The following is a 21611-nucleotide window of genomic DNA, read 5'->3' on the forward strand; positions in this document are numbered from 1 at the left end:
GCGTGCATGAAATTGCTTGACTACTTGCTGCAATTTTGGGGAATTGTGCCTCCCTGTAGACTGTTCCCTGTGATAAACCTTGATATCGCCATCTACCGCAGTCATGTGGTATGGTGCCGTAATCGCAGCGCAGATTCATTGTGGTTTTGGCTCCGATAAATAAATACCGTAAATGGTGTACTTTTATCAGTGCTCATCTCATGCATTGGGGACATATTACTAGGATATGCCCCCAATGTCTGATAGGTGCGGGTGACCCCCACCTGTCACTGGAACGGAGCCAGCAATTTTCGGCACTCCAGTAGAAATCAATGGAGAGTGGCCGCACCTGCACAGTCCGTTCCCACCAGAGAATATTGTATTAACCCCCTTATTATATCCCAGTCCCCCAAGTCCCTTAGTATATCCTAGACTCCACCAAGCTCCCCCTTTACACTAGAGCCCCATGTATGAAACCCCCTTTTACACTAGACCACCAAGGGTTAATATATGAAACTCTGTGATCCTAGACCTCCGCATCAATAAAGCCGCCTTTTACACTAGACCACCAGGGAATAATATACTAGTCTCCTGGTATACTGTAGACCAGGGGTCAGCAACCTCCAGCAGAACAGAGGAAGCATGCATGCTGGGAGTTGTAGTTCCATAACAGCTGGAGTGCTGGAGGTTGCTGACCCTTGTTCTACAGTATACCAGGAGATTAGTATATTATTCCCTGGTGGTCTAGTGTAAAGGGGGATTTTATGTATGGGGGATCTAGGATATATTAAAGGGGTTATCTGGTAATAAATACTGATGACCATCAGGGGCGAGCACCCACTTTTTCCTTTGACCAATAGGAAATAAAATATAAACCCCCTTTTCTACCCCAGACCACCAAGATAGAAGGCTCTACCCCAGACCACCAAGATAGAAGGCTCTACCCTAGACCACCAGAATTAGTGACCTGAGACGGGTTGTCCCATCTGGACACTAATGGTGTGTCCACAGGATAAGACCCGCTCCCATCTCGAGGGCGGGGGTCCTGTATGCGGTGCCATGAATGGAGAGTCGGCCTCGCGTGCACTGCTCTCTCCATTCTCTGCTGTGCGACTTCTGGAAATGGCGGAGTCAGCGGGCCGAGCTGTTTTCTTCCGTCTTCCAGCAGTGAATAGACCGAGCTATGGCTGCGCTGTACACTGCACCGCGCTGCAGACCTTCACGTATCGGACATTCAAACCGGAAGAAGGATAATCGTACAGATCTGCCTCTGGGGGCAAGATAATACCGACACTTTCCTGGTCCACCCTGGTGTTTCTCCGAGATAAGTGTCTCTTTGATGCTGCTCGTCTCCTCCTGCAGAACATGGATTGTGGCTGGTTACTGAATGTGCTGTGTCAGATCCTGCGGACAGAGCGGCTTCATGAATGGAGTCCAGCAGGAAGCCATTCACCAGTGACGAGGATCTGCTTACACCATAATGCAAGGAGCAATACGTTCTTTCAGCCACCCCTCGTCTGACACACACACCGTGCATATGCAGATATACAGTGTACACTCCGTCCATGCGCAGTTATACAGTGTACACTCTGTGCATGTGCAGATATACAGTGTACACTCCGTCCATGCGCAGTTATACAGTGTACACTCTGTGCATGTGCAGATAGATATACAGTGTACACTCTGTGCATGTGCAGATAGATATACAGTGTACACTCTGTGCATGTGCAGATAGATATACAGTGTACACTCTGTGCATGTGCAGATAGATATACAGTGTACACTCTGTGCATGTGCAGATAGATATACTTTGTACACTGTGCATGTGCAGATAGATATACTTTGTACACTGTGCATGTGCAGATAGATATACTTTGTACACTCTGTGCATGTGCAGATATACAGTGTACACTCTGTGCATGTGCAGATAGATATACAGTGTACACTGTGCATGTGCAGATAGATATACAGTGTACACTCTGTGCATGTGCAGATAGATATACAGTGTACACTCTGTGCATGTGCAGATATACAGTGTACACTCTGTGCATGTGCGGATATACAGTGTACACTCTGTGCATGTGCAGATAGATATACAGTGTACACTCTGTGCATGTGCAGATATACAGTGTACACTCTGTGCATGTGCAGATAGATATACAGTGTACACTCTGTGCATGTGCAGATAGATATACAGTGTACACTCTGTGCATGTGCAGATAGATATACAGTGTACATTCTGTGCATGTGCAGATAGATATACAGTGTACACTCTGTGCATGTGCAGATAGATATACAGTGTACACTGTGCATGTGCAGATAGATATACAGTGTACACTCTGTGCATGTGCAGATAGATATACAGTGTACACTCTGTGCATGTGCAGATAGATATACAGTGTACACTCTGTGCATGTGCAGATAGATATACAGTGTACACTCTGTGCATGTGCAGATAGATATACAGTGTACACTCTGTGCATGTGCAGATAGATATACAGTGTACACTCTGTGCATGTGCAGATAGATATACAGTGTACACTGTGCATGTGCAGATAGATATACAGTGTACACTCTGTGCATGTGCAGATAGATATACAGTGTACACTCTGTGCATGTGCAGATAGATATACAGTGTACATTCTGTGCATGTGCAGATAGATATACAGTGTACATTCTGTGCATGTGCAGATAGATATACAGTGTACACTGTGCATGTGCAGATAGATATACAGTGTACACTCTGTGCATGTGCAGATAGATATACAGTGTACACTCTGTGCATGTGCAGATAGATATACAGTGTACACTGTGCATGTGCAGATAAATATACAGTGTACACTGTGCATGTGCAGATAGATATACAGTGTACACTGTGCATGTGCAGATAGATATACAGTGTACACTCTGTGCATGTGCAGATAGATATACAGTGTACACTCTGTGCATGTGCAGATAGATATACAGTGTACACTCTGTGCATGTGCAGATATACAGTGTACACTCTGTGCATGTGCAGATAGATATACAGTGTACACTCTGTGCATGTGCAGATAGATATACAGTGTACACTCTGTGCATGTGCGGATAGATATACAGTGTACACTCTGTGCATGTGCAGATAGATATACAGTGTACACTCTGTGCATGTGCAGATAGATATACAGTGTACACTCTGTGCATGTGCAGATAGATATACAGTGTACACTCTGTGCATGTGCGGATAGATATACAGTGTACACTGTGCATGTGCGGATAGATATACAGTGTACACTCTGTGCATGTGCAGATAGATATACAGTGTACACTCTGTGCATGTGCAGATAGATATACAGTGTACACTCCGTGCATGCGCAGTTATACAGTACATGTATACAGTGTACACTACCCACACGTCTGTACATACATGTACACAGTAATAAACTGACACATATCTACCCTGCCTACTTATATTACGAAATTAATCTGCAGTTAAGTTTTGTTGATGCCAATAGACCCTTATCTGCCCATCCATTCTATGTGTGTCCGTGTCGGAGTATTATATAGCGTCCTCTGCTGCGTGTTCGGCATTATGGTCATTGCTCGGGGACGTGCCCTCATACTTTATCTTTCCCCCCTCACAGTTGCACTATAAAGTCACTTCAGAGGCGACACGTTTGCATCAGCCGACTGGAGAGGCCTCAGAACTGGGGCGAGAACTCGTGTGAAGTGAGGTTCGTCATTCTCGTCCTGGCTCCACCAAAGATGGTGAGTCCATAATGATGATGATGCCAGGGCCCTCTGAGCTAGTTGTGCCCCTCTGGCTTCTGCATTACAAGCGCTATATGCTGGGCCCTGCATGTGAGAGGTGTATAAGCCAGTGCAAGAGCCACCGCCGGCCTCCTGGATGGAGGTTTCTACCCTTACCTTCCAGTATACCATGCTGGATAATAGTACTGCGGTACACAGTGCGTGTCCACGCCATTATCAGAGTTATTCACCATGTATGTGCTGTCTTCTTCTTTTCCTGCTTAGAAAAGTACCAAAACGGCAACAGAAGTTGGAAGGACGTTTGCAACCATGTTTTCAGACATTGCCTTCCGGCAGAAACTTTTAGAGACCAAAACGGAGGAGGAGTTTAAGGAGGCATTGGTTCACCAGCGGCACCTCCTGACAGTGGTCAACCGCCATTCTTCAGTGAACGATGGCCACAAAGTTCACAGCCACAAACCTCTAAAGGTAAGTGTCTACCTCCAACATCAGCTCCTTAGTCTTTCATGTTTGGTAAAAGGATAGCCCCCAGTGCCCCTTCAAGTTAACCCTCTTCCTCCAAAGACCTTCTCCAGGGCCCCCCCCCCGAGCACCTTGCCAGGACCTTCTCCCCCCGAACACCTTACCAGGGCCTTTACCCCCCTGAGCTCCAAGCCAGGGCCTACACCTCCCCCACATCTCACCAGGGCCTTCTGCTCCCGAACGCCCCTCTCCTGAGTGCCTCTTCAGGACCTTTTTCCCTTCGAGTTCAGGTAGTTGTATGTACCATGTATATCCTCTTTTCTAGAGTCCAGCCCATACTTGAGTTACCTTGTAGGATATGATAGAAAGTGATGCATACGATAAGAAAGTGATGACGTATGGGCTGCACTCCTGGAGGGAGACATGTTCATGTAGCAGCTACATGGCTACTGATGGTGTCGGCTGCCTATCAAGTAAGAAAATAAATAGAAAACACATACTCCCTCTGTGGTGCAGGATCCTCCCTCTGTGGTGCAGGATCCTCCCTCTGTGGTGCAGGATCCTCCCTCTGTAGTGCAGGATCCTCCCTCTGTGGTGCAGGATCCTCCCTCTGTGGTGCAGGACAGCGTCTCGCTCGTCTTATAGGTATTCACGCGCCCTGTGAATAAACGCTTTGTTAAAACTTTGCTTACATCGGCTTCTGTTGAAAACAAACCATGAGGCAGTGCTGGATCTGTCACACGACGGGCACCTACAGCGCCCGATGAACCGTATTGCCTTAAAATGGAGTCTGTTCTTATCCATCATGGGGTCCATCACCGTGCCAGAAAAAATTGCGCTGCATGTAGCATTATCTTTTCCATCAAATGTGACTGAGTCTCTGACTCAAATATGAACACAACCTAAAAGCAAATAAAGAAAACAGAAGCCGTCTTGCCCCCCTGCAGTTCCTCCTGTCAGTATATCAGTAGCAGGAGGAGAGGGGAAGCACCGCACACACTGAGGACGGGGCAGAGTGATCTGAGCATGAACGTGCCCCGCACACACTGAGGACGGGGCAGAGTGATCTGAGCATGAACGTGCACCGCACACACTGAGGACGGGGCAGAGTGATCTGAGCATGAACGTGCCCCGCACACACTGAGGACGGGGCAGAGTGATCTGAGCATGAACGTGCACCGCACACACACTGAGGACGGGGCAGAGTGATCTGAGCATGAACGTGCACCGCACACACTGAGGACGGGGCAGAGTGATCTGAGCATGAACGTGCACCGCACACACTGAGGACGGGGCAGAGTGATCTGAGCATGAACGTGCACCGCACACACTGAGGACGGGGCAGAGTGATCTGAGCATGAACGTGCCCCGCACACACTGAGGACGGGGCAGAGTGATCTGAGCATGAACGTCCACCGCACACACTGAGGACGGGGCAGAGTGATCTGAGCATGAACGTGCACCGCGCACACTGAGGACGGGGCAGAGTGATCTGAGCATGAACGTGCACCGCACACACTGAGGACGGGGCAGAGTGATCTGAGCATGAACGTGCACCGCACACACTGAGGACGGGGCAGAGTGATCGGAGCATGAACGTGCCCCGCACACACTGAGGACGGGGCAGAGTGATCTGAGCATGAACGTCCACCGCACACACTGAGGACGGGGCAGAGTGATCTGAGCATGAACGTGCACCGCACACACTGAGGACGGGGCAGAGTGATCTGAGCATGAACGTCCACCGCACACACTGAGGACGGGGCAGAGTGATCTGAGCATGAACGTGCACCGCACACACTGAGGACGGGGCAGAGTGATCTGAGCATGAACGTGCACCGCACACAGGGCTGATTTTAAAATCTACAGCATGTCAATTTTTTTTGCTGATTTTATTTGGATTTTTTTTCTATTGAGTTCAGTGGAGAAGTCAAAATCCACTACAAAACCCCAGTTGTTTGCAGATTTGCTGTGGATTAGCCGCAAAATCTACATGTCTGGATACATAAAATAAATAAATAAATGAAATAAAAACACTATACTCGCGTCTCCTGACACCCCCTGCTTGTGGCACACTTCCAGTAATCACACTGCACCTCATGCACCGCAGGAGCCGGTCACAGGCACAGCGGTCTGATGGTATGGGTGCGGAGCAGCATACCGCCCGGTATCAGGAGGGCAGAGTATTCTGACATTATATATCCATTTATCATTTTTATTTTTATTTTTTCCTTACACTCAACTGTTTTCTGCAGGGAAATCCACACAATAATCTGCATGATTTAGTGTAAAAGTGCTTCCAGAAATGTTCTTAAGCAAATCTGGTGCTTGTGGACCTACCCTTGGTAAACCATTGCCGTTACCTGCCGCTTTCTTTGTACTTTTAAGTTATTGCCAGTTCATTTGTTTTTTCTTTTTGTCCTTTTACTCTTCTCCTGGAGGATTTGCTGCTGGTTCCAAGAGCTGGGCCTTCCAGGCAGGTCTGCCACAACTCCTTCTTCTGTCTTCTGGTCTGTGTCTCAGAGCAACAAGCCAGCCTGTTCACGTTAGTCACCGGGGACCGGCTGGTAGTTTACCGCAGAGGTGGTGTATGATAGGCCATCATGCCAAATAAACCAGGGGGTCAGTAGGAACAAGCTATGTACAAGTGTCTAAGCACTATAATACTGCCTCCTATGTACAAGAATATAACTACTATAATACTGCCTCCTATGTACAAGAATATAACTACTATAATACTGCTCCTATGTACAAGAATATAACTGCTATAATACTGCTCCTATGTACAATAATATAACTGCTATAATACTGCTCCTATGTACAAGAATATAACTACTATAATACTGCTCCTATGTACAAGAATATAACTACTATAATACTGCCTCCTATGTACAAGAATATAACTACTATAATACTGCTCCTATGTACAATAATATAACTGCTATAATACTGCCTCCTATGTACAAGAATATAACTACTATAATACTGCCTCCTATGTACAAGAATATAATTACTATAATACTGCTCCTATGTACAAGAATATAACTACTATAATACTGCTCCTATGTACAAGACTATAACTACTATAATACTGCCTCCTATGTACAAGAATATAACTACTATAATACTGCTCCTATGTACAAGAATATAACTACTATAATACTGCTCCTATGTACAAGAATATAACTACTATAATACTGCCTCCTATGTACAAGAATATAACTACTATAATACTGCTCCTATGTACAAGAATATTACTACTATAATACTGCTCCTATGTACAAGAATATAACTGCTATAATACTGCTCCTATGTACAAGAATATAACTACTATGGGGGGCGGAGCTTGACCTTGAAGCTGAATGGCAGCAGCTTCCTGAGCTCCTCACTTCTGCTGGTGATTAAACCCCTTCATCTGCTATAAAACTGCTCACTAATGGGGAAACCAAGCAAAGACCGGCCCAGGGAACAACTTGAGCTGACACCCGCTCGGTCGAAGCAGCCTGATATGGAGCAGTACCTCACAAAGCAGGCAAAGCTGCGTCCCGCCGAGAGCTCCAAAATGGCGCCGCGAGCGCCGCAGCCATCAGACGCTGAAGACCCGTCTGAAGCGGGAAGCGCATCGGAGGCATCGGTATGCAGACTGCCGCGGAGGCGTTCAAACCTGTCTAAGGAAGTTCTTAAGGAGCTTCTGGATGCGGCTCTGGCTCCCCTGAAGAGGGATCTAGAGGATATTAAAGAAGACCTCCGGGGCCTAGGTCATAGAGTGGTGGCGCTGGAAGCCTCACAAGAGGCGATCCTCCTGCACGAGGGAAAGACCTGTCAGGCTCTACAGGCGCACCGGGACATGCTTAATGAAGCCTTACTCCGGATAGAGGACCAGGAGAACCGGAGCAGACGCCGGAACCTGAGAATCAGAGGCCTGCCGGAATCCATTGCGCATGAGGCCCTCCGCAAGGTAGCGTCTGAAATTTTCGCCCAGCTACTAGGCCCAGACCGGGCTGCCACGGTGGTGGTGGAACGCATCCACCGCGCACTGCGGCCAAAGCCAAAGCCATCTGACCCACCACGCGATGTGATCTGCGGTCTGCTGAGTTATGTGGACACAGCGGACATACTTCGATCCGGCAGAGAAGCTGAAGACCTGAGGTATGCAGACTCCGCCATATTGTTCTTTCAAGATCTAGCGCCCACCACGCTGGCAAAGCGGCGCATACTCAAGCCACTACTAGAGGCCTTAAAGGCATCCGCCACACAGTTCCGGTGGCTATACCCATTTGGCCTGGCCATTTTGAAGAATGGCAGGCAGCTCACGGTCCGTACACCGGCGGATCTGAAGACCATCTGGGGTCCGCTGGGCCTGACGCCCATTGATGTCCCGTCATGGATGCCCGCTGACCAAGGGGATCCCTTACCTGCCCCTCCGAGCGTCGAGACTTGGTCAGAAGTCTCCCCAGGCAAAGCGGAGAGAAGCAAGAAAAGCCGCCGAGACACCTGAGCTGCACACCTTAGCCTCCTGCTGCCTGCATAAGGCTCTTCATCTTCCCTAGTACAGCGGATGCGGCTGTGCAGCATAATGCCGGGTTGTATGCCCCTGTCTCCAGATCTTGCGATCGTTCCCGAATGGAGAAGTATTGTTCTGAATTATGGACGCTATCCTGCTTTGCGGTCCATAGTGGCCTAGTTCATTGGCTGAAGACCACAGTTGACTGTGTGGCCTAACGTCCACTTGAACCCGTGTGGCCATGTCCTGGTTCGGACGGTTTTGTGGCTATGTTTTCTTCTACCCCAGTTAGTTCAATTATGGGGTTTCACCAGCTCCTCATCACATGAGGTTCACCCCCCTCCTGACAGCCTCTCAGCGGCTTTCAGTTGTCCCATGGAAGCCCCCCTCTGATGTTAGATCCCGGCTTACTGCCACAATGAGAAAGGGTCTAGCCTGCATCAGATGTCTCATGGGACTCCCACAATGCGAGCTTGATCGCTCAGTTCAGATGTTTGTTTATCTGTCTTTAATTTGCTTTATTACCCGTTTGTTGTCTTCCCCTGTCTGTCCGTCTGTCTTTTTTCCTTTTGTCCTCCTTCCATGCTCTATCACGTTTTATTGTGTACTTGCATTATATGTTTCTCAGGTGGCATATGCTCTTCTCCCACTTTATACCAGGTTGTCATGACTTCCTTTGTCGTATCCTCACTGAACGCTCGGGGTCTGAACGAGCCATGTAAGAGATCTCAGGTACTGTCACTTTTGCATAAAGATAAAACTTCTATAGCTTACTTGCAGGAAACACATTTTAAAACCGGGAAGGTCCCAAAACTGTCTACTGCAAAATTCTCCCAGTGGTTTCACAGCACCCATTCCTCGGCTAGCAGAGGGGTCAGCGTTGCAGTGCACAAAAATCTTCCGTTTCAGCTTGCGGCGCACTTAACGGATCCTGAGGGGCGGTTTCTGTTCCTAAAGGGCCTGATTGCTGGCACCTCTGTTACCCTGGCGAATGTTTATGCCCCTAATAGGGGTCAGGTCCCATGGCTCGTTCAGACCCTCAAGCAGCTGAGTGCCTTTAAAGAGGGAATGCTTATTTTGGGGGGGGATTTTAATGTGGCCCTTGAACCGTCTCTAGACTCGTCTGCAGGCAGGTCATCCATTACGCACAGACTCTTGAGGCGTCTCAAGATTTCTTTGAGGAGACTGGGGGTAATGGATGTGTGGCGCACATTGAATCCCTCTGGAAGGGATTATTCCTTCTATTCTCATGCCAAAGCATCGTACCATAGGATTGACTACCTTTTTCTCTCATCAGTTAATGCCTCACTTGTTTCTGGTGCTAAAATTGGGAACATTGTATTATCTGATCATGCGCCAATCTCCATGACCTTATCTCTGACCGACCTCCCAAAGAAAGACTGGACATGGCGACTGAATGACACTCTTATCCAGGATCCTGATAGTGTTTCCAAATTGTCAGCTTTACTGGTAGAGTTTTTCAAGATAAATGCATCCGGCCCATCTGCCCCAGCTATCCCCATTATTTGGGAGACACACAAGGCTGTGATTAGGGGTGAGCTGATTGCACTTGGCTCTCATATCAGGAAAAAGCGTTCCCAGGCCCAAAACCTGTTAGTGTCCCGTATTTCGGCCCTTGAACTTTCACACAAGCAGTCCCAGGCCTCCCAAGTAGCTGCTGAATTATATGAAGCCAGGAATGATTTAAAGAATCTTTTAAATGTCACCTCTGCCAAATTACTGTTTAGAGCGAAGTTTAAAGCCTACGCCCATGGTGACAAAGGAAATAAGCTAATGACAGCGCTTAGTAAGAAGCAGCAGACAGACTCCTTTATTCCTGCCATTAAGGACGCAGCGGGTATCACACGTAAAACCACACCTGAGATAGCGAAGGCTTTTTGCGCCTTTTACTCCGGTTTATATAATTTACCCCCTCCGAACCAAGCAACTCCTGATATGATTGCCAAGGCATCAGATGCTTTCCTTAGCTCGATTAACCTCCCATCACTGAACCCCTCTCAGATCTCCCAACTCACCTCCCCGATTACAGATGAAGAGATATTGAAAGTCTTATCTTCTATCCCATCTGGTAAAAGTCCCGGCCCCGATGGCCTAAATATTGCATACTATAAAACCTTTAAAGACACACTCCTTCCATACTTTAACTCTTTATGCAACTATTTACTACAGGGTGGTTCTTTGCCCTCTCAATCCCTGATGGCCCATGTGACCATTCTCCCTAAAGAGAATAAAGACCCCCTTGAATGCGGCAGTTACAGACCTATTTCATTATTGAATGTGGATGTCAAATGGTGGGCGAAAATACTGGCCCAGCGTCTCCAGCAGATACTCCCAGATATAATCTATGGTGAGCAGGTTGGCTTTGTCCCTGGCAGACGGGGCACAGAGAACACCATCCGTCTATTGCATCTGATGTCTTGGGCGAGAGCTAAGGCGGTGCCGGTAGCGTTATTGAGCACTGATGCGGAAAAAGCTTTTGACAGGGTGAGCTGGCCCTTCATGTCTAAAACTATGTCCAAATTTGGAATACCGGAGCAATTTATTTCTGCTGTGTTCTCACTATATTTGGCCCCCTCTGCCAGGGTCAAAGTCAACGGGACCCTTTCCCCATCATTTGGCATCACAAATGGCACACGCCAGGGATGCCCACTCTCTCCGGCACTATTTGTAATGGTGATGGAGACACTCTTAAGCAAAATTCGCCAATCATCTGGGATTGAGGGACTCACCATAGGATCTCAGAGACACCTGACTGCTGCCTTTGCGGACGATCTACTGGTGATGACCTCAAACCCTAAGACGTCTTTCCCCAAATTGCTTGCTATTTTTGAAGAGTTTGGCTTTGTTTCCAATTTTAAGATTAATTACTCCAAATCCATGGCCCTTAATATTTCCTGCCCTGCTGGTGTGGTGCAACACCTGAAAAACTCCACCCCCTTCAAGTGGGCCCCGAAAGAAATACCATTTCTTGGCATCCGTGTTACAGCGGATCCCAAAGAGCTGTTCCCGTCTAATTACCTGCATTTACTGAAGTCTGTCAGGACACAATTACAATCCTTAAACATGCCATTTATCTCCTGGATAGGAAGGAAAAATTACTTGAAAACGTATATAATTCCTAGATTTCTGTACCTCATACAGACATTACCTATATGGATCCCGCAGTCCTACTTCATAGAGGTTCGCCGGATGTTGTCCCTCTTTCTTTGGAGAGGTCGGTCCCCTAGAATAGCCTATGCCATTCTGACTAGGGAGAGGAGGTTTGGGGGATTTGGGCTACCTGATATTCACGGGTACTACAAAGCAAATCTTATGTGTAGAGGTTTGGGCCTCCTTTCAGACCGCTCTGAAAATATTTGTTCACGCTTGGAACGAGCTTTACTTACAGACCGTGAAAGGTTAATACTGTGGGGTGTTCGCTCATGTCCCCCCACGGCCTCTAAATTGCCATTATTGTGGAGAGGGGTGCTACTCACCTGGTCCATGTTGTATGGCTCCAAGACACTTAACTTCCCCAGCCCTGACCTTCCGCTACATCTCCTGCAGTCCTTTATCAATCCTAAGATATCGAATGCCACGGGAGTATGGGCTTTGCTCAGAAATCACACTTTACAGGAGGTGGTGTCCGCAGGGGGAGGGCTGGATTGGGAGGGGATACTTGGATTGCCTAGGGTCAAATCAATTGCATTTCTTCATCTTCATAGCTTTAGGAGAGATATTAAGCTTTTGAAGTTGCAGACCTCTCACCTTACTTCACCCACCTGGCTGGAGCGGAGGCTGAGGTCCGCTCGACCCTCCAGCAGACCCTTCTCAGTGATGTATAAAGAATTACTATCCTCTGCGTATTCTGAACCCCACTTTATAGGCTCCTGGGAAAAAGAACTATCCCTAACACTGTCTGACCCAGAGAAAGCCTTTGTACTGACCCATTCACACGGCTTTAGCCGTTGCATTAAAATTCAGGAGAACTCGTATAAGTTGCTAACCCGCTGGTATAAAACACCGGAGTTCCTTCATAGACTTAATCCGGAGATTCCTGAGGTCTGCTGGAGGTGTGGAGCGGGCATCGGCTCTCTTTCGCACATATGGTGGAGCTGCCCCAATATTCGCCCCTATTGGAGACAAATAGAAAAAGAATTGAACAAGATTTGTTCTACCTCCATTGTCTTGGATCACAAGTTGATCTTACTCTGGTGCCCAAACACGTCGTTCACCCCAACTAAGTCAGATTTGCCTACTATACTTATTACAGCGGCCAAGCTCTTAATCCCCCTTCTGTGGCGACAAACCGAACCTCCTACTGTTATGAGGTGGATGGGAAAGATAGATCAGCTATATAGGTTTGAGGAGCTGGCCCATTGGGAGTCACATACACGTGTGAAGTTTCTGAAAACATGGAGCCCCTGGGAAAACTTTAAACATCCTGCTGGTTAGAGCATAACACCCCCCCCCCCCACCCCTTTCCCCCTCTTTCCCCTTGTTTGTCTCCCAGTCCTTTTCATTTTCATTTGTTCTGACTTCTATCTGTTGTGATATCTGGATTACGGTCCATGTGTTTACTTTTTGAAGAGGTCTTTGATTATCTCTGCTTGGAGCAGATTGCTGAAAGTGCCTGGAAAATTGTACTCTACTTCTGCCGTTATTGAAGCTCCATGTATGTGTATTGATGTAAAAAAAAAAGGATCTTGTATCAGTACATTTCTGTTTGCACATGGTATGACCAATAAAAAGAGATTTGGTTAAGAATATAACTACTATAATACTGCTCCTATGTACAAGAATATAACTACTATAATACTGCCTCCTATGTACAAGAATATAACTACTATAATACTGCCTCCTATGTACAAGAATATAACTACTATAATACTGCTCCTATGTACAAGAATATAACTACTATAATAATGCTCCTATGTAACAAGAATAAACTACTATAATACTGCCTACTATGTACAAGACGATACTACTATAATACGGCCTCCTATGTACAAAAGTATTACTACTATAATACTGCCTCCTAGGTACAAGAATAAACTACTAGAATACTTGGCTCCTAGTACAAGAAAATACTTACTATAATACTGGCTCCTATTGTACAAGAATATAACTACTATAATACGGATACCTATGTAAAAAGAATGTCTACTATAGACTGCTCCTATGTACAAGAATATAACTACTATAATAACAGCTCCTATGTACAAGAATATAACTCACTATAATACTGCTCCTAATACAATAATATAACTACTATAATACTGCCTCCGAGTACATGAAATACTACTATAAGACTGCCTCCAATATAGTACAAAATTATAACTACTATACTTACTGCCTCCTATGTACAAGAATATAACTACTATAATACTGTCTCCTATGTACAAGAATGTAACTACTATAATACTGTCTCCTATGTACAAGAATATACTACTATAATACTGCTCCTATGTACAAGAATATAACTACTATAATACTGCTCCTATGTACATGAATATAACTACTATAATACTGCTCATATGTACAAGAATATAACTACTATAATACTGCTCATATGTACAAGAATATAACTACTATAATACTGCTCCTATGTACAAGAATATAACTACTATAATACTGCTCCTATGTACAAGAATATAACTACTATAATACTGCTCCTATGTACAAGAATATAACTACTATAATACTGCCTCCTATGTACAAGAATATAACTACTATAATACTGCTCCTATGTACAAGAATATAACTACTATAATACTGCTCCTATATACAAGAATATAACTACTATAATACTGCTCCTATGTACAAGAATATAACTACTATAATACTGCTCCTATGTACAAGATTATAACTACTATAATACCGCCCTCATCATTCAGCATAGTCAGTATAGTACTGCCCCCTTTGATTCTTACCAGGAGTTGCTCTTTGTCTTCCTCTGTGACGAGCAGCAGACGGCCCCCGGCACTACATGTGGACAGGTGATAAAATGCCGTTCTTTTTCATACTGTGGCCTCCTGTGCTTCCTCCATGCTCTTCCTCGTGATGCTCCACCTTGCTTCATACTCTGCTGAGTCTGCTCTGTGAAGCTTCATCCATTAGGCTGTCAGCTTTGCCCTCCGTGGTTTCGTTGCGGACATGCGGGGGCCATTGTCACCTGTGGCAGATAACATGTGGATTGTGAGTCCCAGTTCTGTGTGATGCACGTCTACTCACATATGTGTTTTCAATGCTTGAGTCGCTGACCAGTTGCAGGGTTTCAGATGTACATTAGAGGAGTTTCCATTCACTTACATTTATCAGTTTTCCTATTAGTACCAGCAGTTTCCAAGAAAGTGACGACAAGCCCTTTGAGCGGTCATCGTGGCTGACAGTAGTGTGAGTTACACAATGGGACAACTCAGAACTTATGATGCAGGATCTACATTTTGTATGGAAACAGCGCCACTTATGTCCATAGGCTGCATGTGGTACTGCAGCTCAACCTACTTCAAGGAATACCAGACAAAAGGCAAAACTTTTCTCCAGTTTCTGAACTACCCCTCACTGCATTCTGGATCTCATAGCATGAGCCTTGCACTTTGTTTTCTTCATCCTGGTCAGTTCTTGACTTCCAGCAGACTGATACCAGGTCCTGGTCTCCACTACTGGAAATTATAAGTGACCCCCAGGAACAAAGATATGGCCTTTAAAGAACATAAGGGTATACATTTATGCACTCTTAAAGGGGTTGTCCATTTTGGAGGATCGTATGGGGGAGGGAGTTGGGTCTTAAGATCTTGAAAATAAGAGTACAGTGTAGAGTAGGAAGAATGACTCATTATGTAATATTTTTAAAGACTCAACAATCCTGTTACTGCCTCTTTTTTGACCCATGGCACTGGTTTCCATCTGACCAGTGACCTATGTGACGGGACATACTTGGTTATGCTGAGAGAGTTGAGACCTCTATTGTAAAGTCTACCTGGTCATTGGACTAGGACATTAGATATTGGCCATTTGGTGTCACCGATTGCCCAGGACGTCCTCTCGTTAGTGATATGAGCTCTAGTCTGAGGGGATCAACTTGGTGAGACCCTTACATTATTCCCTTAATCTCTACAGCTACAAGAATTCTTCAATGTGGGGAAGGGAATTTTCGATGACATTGCACGCAGGCTACCGGTCTACCCTCTGGACTTCACAGACGGTAAGATTTCATTTGTATACATTTAGAACTTGGTCATTTTCCCTTGTTTCACATAGATGGCTTCATTCACTCCTTGGGATCTACAGCCTTACAAATGCAGGAAGAGGTCAGTATCCTTGAGGACAGAGGAGGATGAAGACGGTGTAGAGGACGTCACCTATAGACGGGATGTCAACAACACTAAAGATGCATATAGTACAGCCATCTGCGAGATGCTTAGGGGAACCTGAGTACCATTAAGGTGCTTACGGAAGCCCTGACTGCCTTGGAGGTGCTTAAGAGCCCCGACTGCCTTGGAGGTGCTTGGGGAGGCCCCGACTGCCTTGGAGGTGCTTGGGGAGGCCCCGACTGCCTTGGAGGTGCTTGGGGAGGCCCCGACTGCCTTGGAGGTGCTTGGGGAGGCCCCGACTGCCTTGGAGGTGCTTGGGGAGGCCCCGACTGCCTTGGAGGTGCTTGGGGAGGCCCCGACTGCCTTGGAGGTGCTTGGGGAGCATTTGAAGGTCCTAGTGGATGAGAGTCCAGTTACGTCAGAGGTGATAGTGGATGAGTGCCCCGTGACCTCAGAAGTGATAGTGGATGAGAGCCTGGTTGATCTCAGGTGTGATGGTGGATGTGAGCCCCGATCATCTCGATTAAAAGCCCCGGTTACCTCAGAGTTGATAGTGGATGGGAGCCTGGTGACCTAGAAGGTGATAGCAAATGAGAGCCTCGTAACATAGGAGGTGCTTGTGGTTGAGAGCCTGGTGACCTAGGAGGTGCTTGTGGATGAGAGCCTGGTGACCTAGGAGGTGCTTGTGGATGAGAGCCTGGTGACCTAGGAGGTGCTTGTGGATGAGATGTGGGTGACATAGGAGGTGCTTGTGGTTGAGAGCCTGGTGACCTAGGAGGTGCTTGTGGATGAGAGCCTGGTGACCTAGGAGGTGATAGCGAATGAGAGCCTGGTAACCTAGCAGGTGCTTGTGGATGAGAGCCTGGTGACCTAGGAGGTGCTTGTGGATGAGAGCTTGGTGACCTAGAAGGGGCTTGTGGATGAGAGCTTGGTGACCTAGGAGGTGCTTGTGGATGTGAGTCTGGTGACCTCGGAGGTGCTGGTGGTAGAAAACCTGGTGACCTCGGAGATGCCTGGGTTAGTAGAGCAAAATTGAAATCCTTAGAGAAAGGTGGATTTCAACCATGACTTCACCATACCACTTACCAAGGGGAACCTATCTAATGACACAATCATATGAGAAGCTCAGCAGAAGCTACATGTCAGATAACGACCAGTATTGTACCACAATCATCAAAGGAGAAAATACAAATAAAAGGAGTAGAACCTGTTCTGACACCATCAATGAGCATATTTTTGAAGCGATGACAGGTGTGGTAGTCGGGTCCCTGTAGAAAGCAACAGATGGTGTAAAGGATGACTCTGCTCTGTGAAGTGTATGCGCTCTCACATGGCCGCAGCAGGAGGGCTTCAGAATAGGCTTTTTTTTTTTTGCCACTTCTTACTTTATATAAGACCTACAGATAAAATTTAAGGAAAAAAAAAAATCTTTTCCCCCGGCAGTAATGATATGACCTAGTTACTGCTGTAAGCTGACTCTGCTCTGTGATATGGCGTGTGCTGCATGAAATGGGTCAAGAAGCTGTCACTACAGCCAGATAACAGCGGTAATAGGCTCCCCTCCACCTGCCTGGCTCCATTTAATGCCCTCGGTGGTTCATCCCTCAGCTTTTCAAACCCTTCATGTACTCTTCTAGTATTATGTTCTTAACGCTTTCCACAGGAGCTCCGCGTGTCATTAATAACTGATGTGACCTAAAGACTGCGGGCGTCATGTCACTGTCTTCTGTGGTCCAGTTAGACCGCAGTAAACCTCCTTAGATGTGGCTTTATGCATTTAAAGGGGCCCTCATGTGGGGGATGTGTTTTTTTTTTTGTGTATTTTTGTATTTATATTTGTTCTTCCAATCTTTTGAATCTATCAATTTCATATTGTTCTATATATGGATCTAAAAATGAATACTGCAGCACTCCCAAAAGGTTCAATGACTGTGTCCTTTATCTACCCATGCGTCATGTCAGTCCTCTTACTGGGATCTTTCTCAAACGTAAAAGTCAAACTGAAAGGAAATCATGACTGAACTTTTTGGGAGTACTGCAGTATTCTTTTTTTTTTAATATTTTCAGGATGGTGGTCACGTTTGCATCTGTTGGCACACCATATATACTGCTCCCTCTGGCGCGTCTTCCCCTGGCGCCCCCCCTCTGGCGCGTTATCCCCTGGCCCCCCCCCCTGGCGCGTCTTCCCCTGGCGCCCCCCCCTTTTGGCACGTCTTCCCCTGGGCCCCCCCCCCCTCTGGCGCGTCTTCCCCTTGGCCCCCCCTCCTCTGGCGTGTCTTCCCCTGGCCCCCCCTCCTCTGGCGTGTCTTCCCCTGGCCCCCCCTCCTCTGGCGTGTCTTCCCCTGGCCCCCCCTCCTCTGGCACGTCTTCCCCTGGCCCCCCCCTCTGGCACGTCTTCCCCTGGCGCCCCCCCCCCCTCTGGCGCGTCTTCCCCTGGCGCCCCCCCCCTCTGGCGCGTCTTCCCCTGGCGGCGCCCCCCTCTGGCGCGTCTTCCCCTGGCGCACCCCCCCTCTGTCGCGTCTTCCCCTGGCGCACCCCCCCTCTGTCGCGTCTTCCCCTGGCGCACCCCCCCTCTGTCGCGTCTTCCCCTGGCGCACCCCCCCTCTGTCGCGTCTTCCCCTGGCGCACCCCCCCTCTGTCGCGTCTTCCCCTGGCGCACCCCCCCTCTGTCGCGTCTTCCCCTGGCGCACCCCCCTCTGTCGCGTCTTCCCCTGGCGCACCCCCCCTCTGTCGCGTCTTCCCCTGGCGCACCCCCCCTCTGTCGCGTCTTCCCCTGGCGCACCCCCCCTCTGTCGCGTCTTCCCCTGGCGCACCCCCCCTCTGTCGCGTCTTCCCCTGGCGCACCCCCCCTCTGTCGCGTCTTCCCCTGGCGCACCCCCCCTCTGTCGCGTCTTCCCCTGGCGCACCCCCCCTCTGTCGCGTCTTCCCCTGGCGCACCCCCCCTCTGTCGCGTCTTCCCCTGGCGCACCCCCCCTCTGTCGCGTCTTCCTCTGACGCATCTTCCCCTGGCGCCCCCCCTCTGGCGTGTCTTCCACTGGCGCGTCTTCCACTGGCGCCCCCCCCTCTGGCGTGTCTTCCACTGGCGCGTCTTCCCCTGGCGCCCCCCCCCTCTGGCGTGTCTTTCCCTGGCGCCCCCCTCTGGCGCGTCTTCCCCTGGCACCTGCCTGGCGCGTCGCCCTCCTACCTTCCAGTATTATACTCTCTTGTCGCCAGCCTGGTGGACAGTCCCAGCAGTAATCTCAGGCTCTGTCCCTCTGCTCTCCTCCACAGGTATTATCGGAAATAACAAGGCCATCGGAAAGTACATTACAACTATGATTTTCTTGTACTTTGCTTGCCTCCTGCCATCAATCGCCTTTGGCTCTTTGAATGATGAAAACACTCGCGGGGTGATTGGTAAGATTTTCTTTGAAGATCATTTGTTTTGCATCTATCAACTTGGAAGAGATTGAACAGGTGGGTAGCATCGGTGCTACTTACTTCTCTACTGCTGGGATGAGTGCTCGTGTAGACATTGCCTCCTTGGTGGGGACTGTGCACTGGTGTAGACAAGTTGCTTGCCTGGATTTTGAGTGTGATCCTTGTTAGATGATCTTCCATTGATTTGGTGGCTTCCACCATGGTGCTCCATCCAGCCTGACATTCCTCTTTGCCTTCTGCCCTACTTACATCTTGAGGTGTAAGACTTTTATTGTAGACAGTGTATCTCAGAATTCAGGCAAGTGGATGATCCTCTGAGCTCTTGTAGATCGCAGCCAGTGTCTACTTGGCCACGATTCTCATGGTTGTTGAGTAAGTTTCGCAGCTGCTTCTTCCCAGACTGTGCTGATTCCTTCGTCATTAAGGAACCCAGTCATACTCTGATCCTTACTGATCGAGTAAGAACTGCACAAGTATCTGGTCTTGAGGGAGGTGGTAGATGGGCATCTGGTGCAATAACATGTTAAATCTGTATATGATGTTGAGTAACTTTTCATATGTAATGCTATACTTCTATTATTCATTTTTATCATATTTTCTACTCCAATGACATCCAGAGCTGCATTCAGAACTCTGCTGATTTCCTGTTGGCTCTAAGACCGTTGAGATTTGCATTTCTTGGCTGCCCCCTGCCGGCAGATATTTAGCGCCAAAGTCTGGATCTGAGTCAATCTCTGGAAAGTGAGAAAACTTTTCCTTCAAAAAGCTCTGTCAGCATGATCAACCCTATTAAACCAGACATACTACCTGGGAGGGCTCCTCATACTGATTAAAACAGTACCTTTTGTTTGTATGCTAAACAGCTGTAGTGATATGTGTTTTATTCATATGCAAATTAGCACACTGGAGCACCAGGAGGCGGGGCTGTATTCTTGGAGCACCCTTGTGCTCTGCACACTTCCATCTCTTCTTGATTGACAGGGCTAGACATCCGTATGCTGAGGGCAGAGCTGTGTCTTAGCATATACATTTCATATACACCACTTACTATAGCCTTACCATGTTGAGATATGCTTAGAAAGCTAATATACATATTACTGCTTTATTCATAGGCACAATATATAATTATAAAGACACCATTAATACCATTAAAATGCCATAAAACCATTCTTCTCTATATAGTAAAGCTATTGCTTAGTGGAAAGTAGTCAGACTTGCATGTAGAGATCCCAGGTTTGAATCTGGAGACTTTCAGATTTTATTTATTTTATATATATTTTTTTTTAATCTCCCTCGTTTAACCCATAATAAAAGTTTATACCCTTATCATTTTGAGAATAATGTTTTTTATGCTTAGAAAGCTAATACATATTGCTGGTTTCTTTACAATCATATATTGCCCCTGTGAATAAACTAGTATTAGTTTTTAAGTTTCTGAGCATAAAAAAACATTATTCTCAATGTAGTAAGACCTTTTATTATTTTATTTATTATATATTATCCTTTTATTATCGTTTAAATGAGAGAGCACAAAAAACACAGGAAAAAACATATATAAGTCTCTCCTTGGGCAGGAACTTAGGATCTCTACATGCAAGGCTTACCAGTTTCCACTAACCTATAACATTACCACATAGAGAAAAAAGTTTTTTCTATGCTTAGAGAGCTAACATGTATTACTGGTGTCTTTATAATCCTATATTTTGCTTGTTAATAAAGCAATATGTATATTAGCTTTCTAAGCATATCTCAATGTGGTAAAGCTATAGTAGATAGAGTATATGTACATGCTAGGAGACAGCTCTAGCATACAGCTCTGCCCTCAGCATGCTGATGTCTAGCCCTGGCAATAAAGGGGAGGGGGGGAGCAATGTGCAGAGCAGTGCTCCAAGGATTCAGCCCCGCCCCCTGGTGCGCCAATGTGCTCATTTGCATATGAATAAAAATACAGATCTCTCTGCAGCTGTTTAGCATACAGACAAAATAAATTTTGGATTGGCATAATGAGCCCTACCAGTATGCCTGGTTTAATAGGGTTGATCATGCTGACAGAGCATCTTTAAAGAGCCTTTGGAAAACTTTTCCTGCATTCCTCTGACATAACCTATAACCATTTGTGGCAATATACACCACATTCACAGAGCGGAAGGTAGATGCAGCTTTGGATGTGACTAGAGCAC

At 47.0% G+C, this 21611-nt stretch overlaps 1 protein-coding gene across 2 annotated transcripts in view; it reads left to right on the plus strand.

Moving 5' to 3' along the window:
* SLC4A11 (solute carrier family 4 member 11) overlaps positions 1–21611 on the plus strand; it is a 132930-nt gene that overhangs the window by 76396 nt on the left and 34923 nt on the right. For both annotated transcript variants that reach the window (XM_044295378.1, XM_044295381.1), the window contains exons 7-10: positions 3603–3726; positions 3994–4197; positions 15818–15902; positions 19282–19407. In XM_044295378.1, coding sequence (XP_044151313.1) covers positions 3603–3726; positions 3994–4197; positions 15818–15902; positions 19282–19407 — 539 coding nt within the window. The remainder of the gene's footprint in view (positions 1–3602; positions 3727–3993; positions 4198–15817; positions 15903–19281; positions 19408–21611) is intronic.

The sequence above is a fragment of the Bufo gargarizans genome, chromosome 1, assembly GCF_014858855.1.
Source record: "Bufo gargarizans isolate SCDJY-AF-19 chromosome 1, ASM1485885v1, whole genome shotgun sequence".
NCBI lineage: Eukaryota > Metazoa > Chordata > Amphibia > Anura > Bufonidae > Bufo > Bufo gargarizans.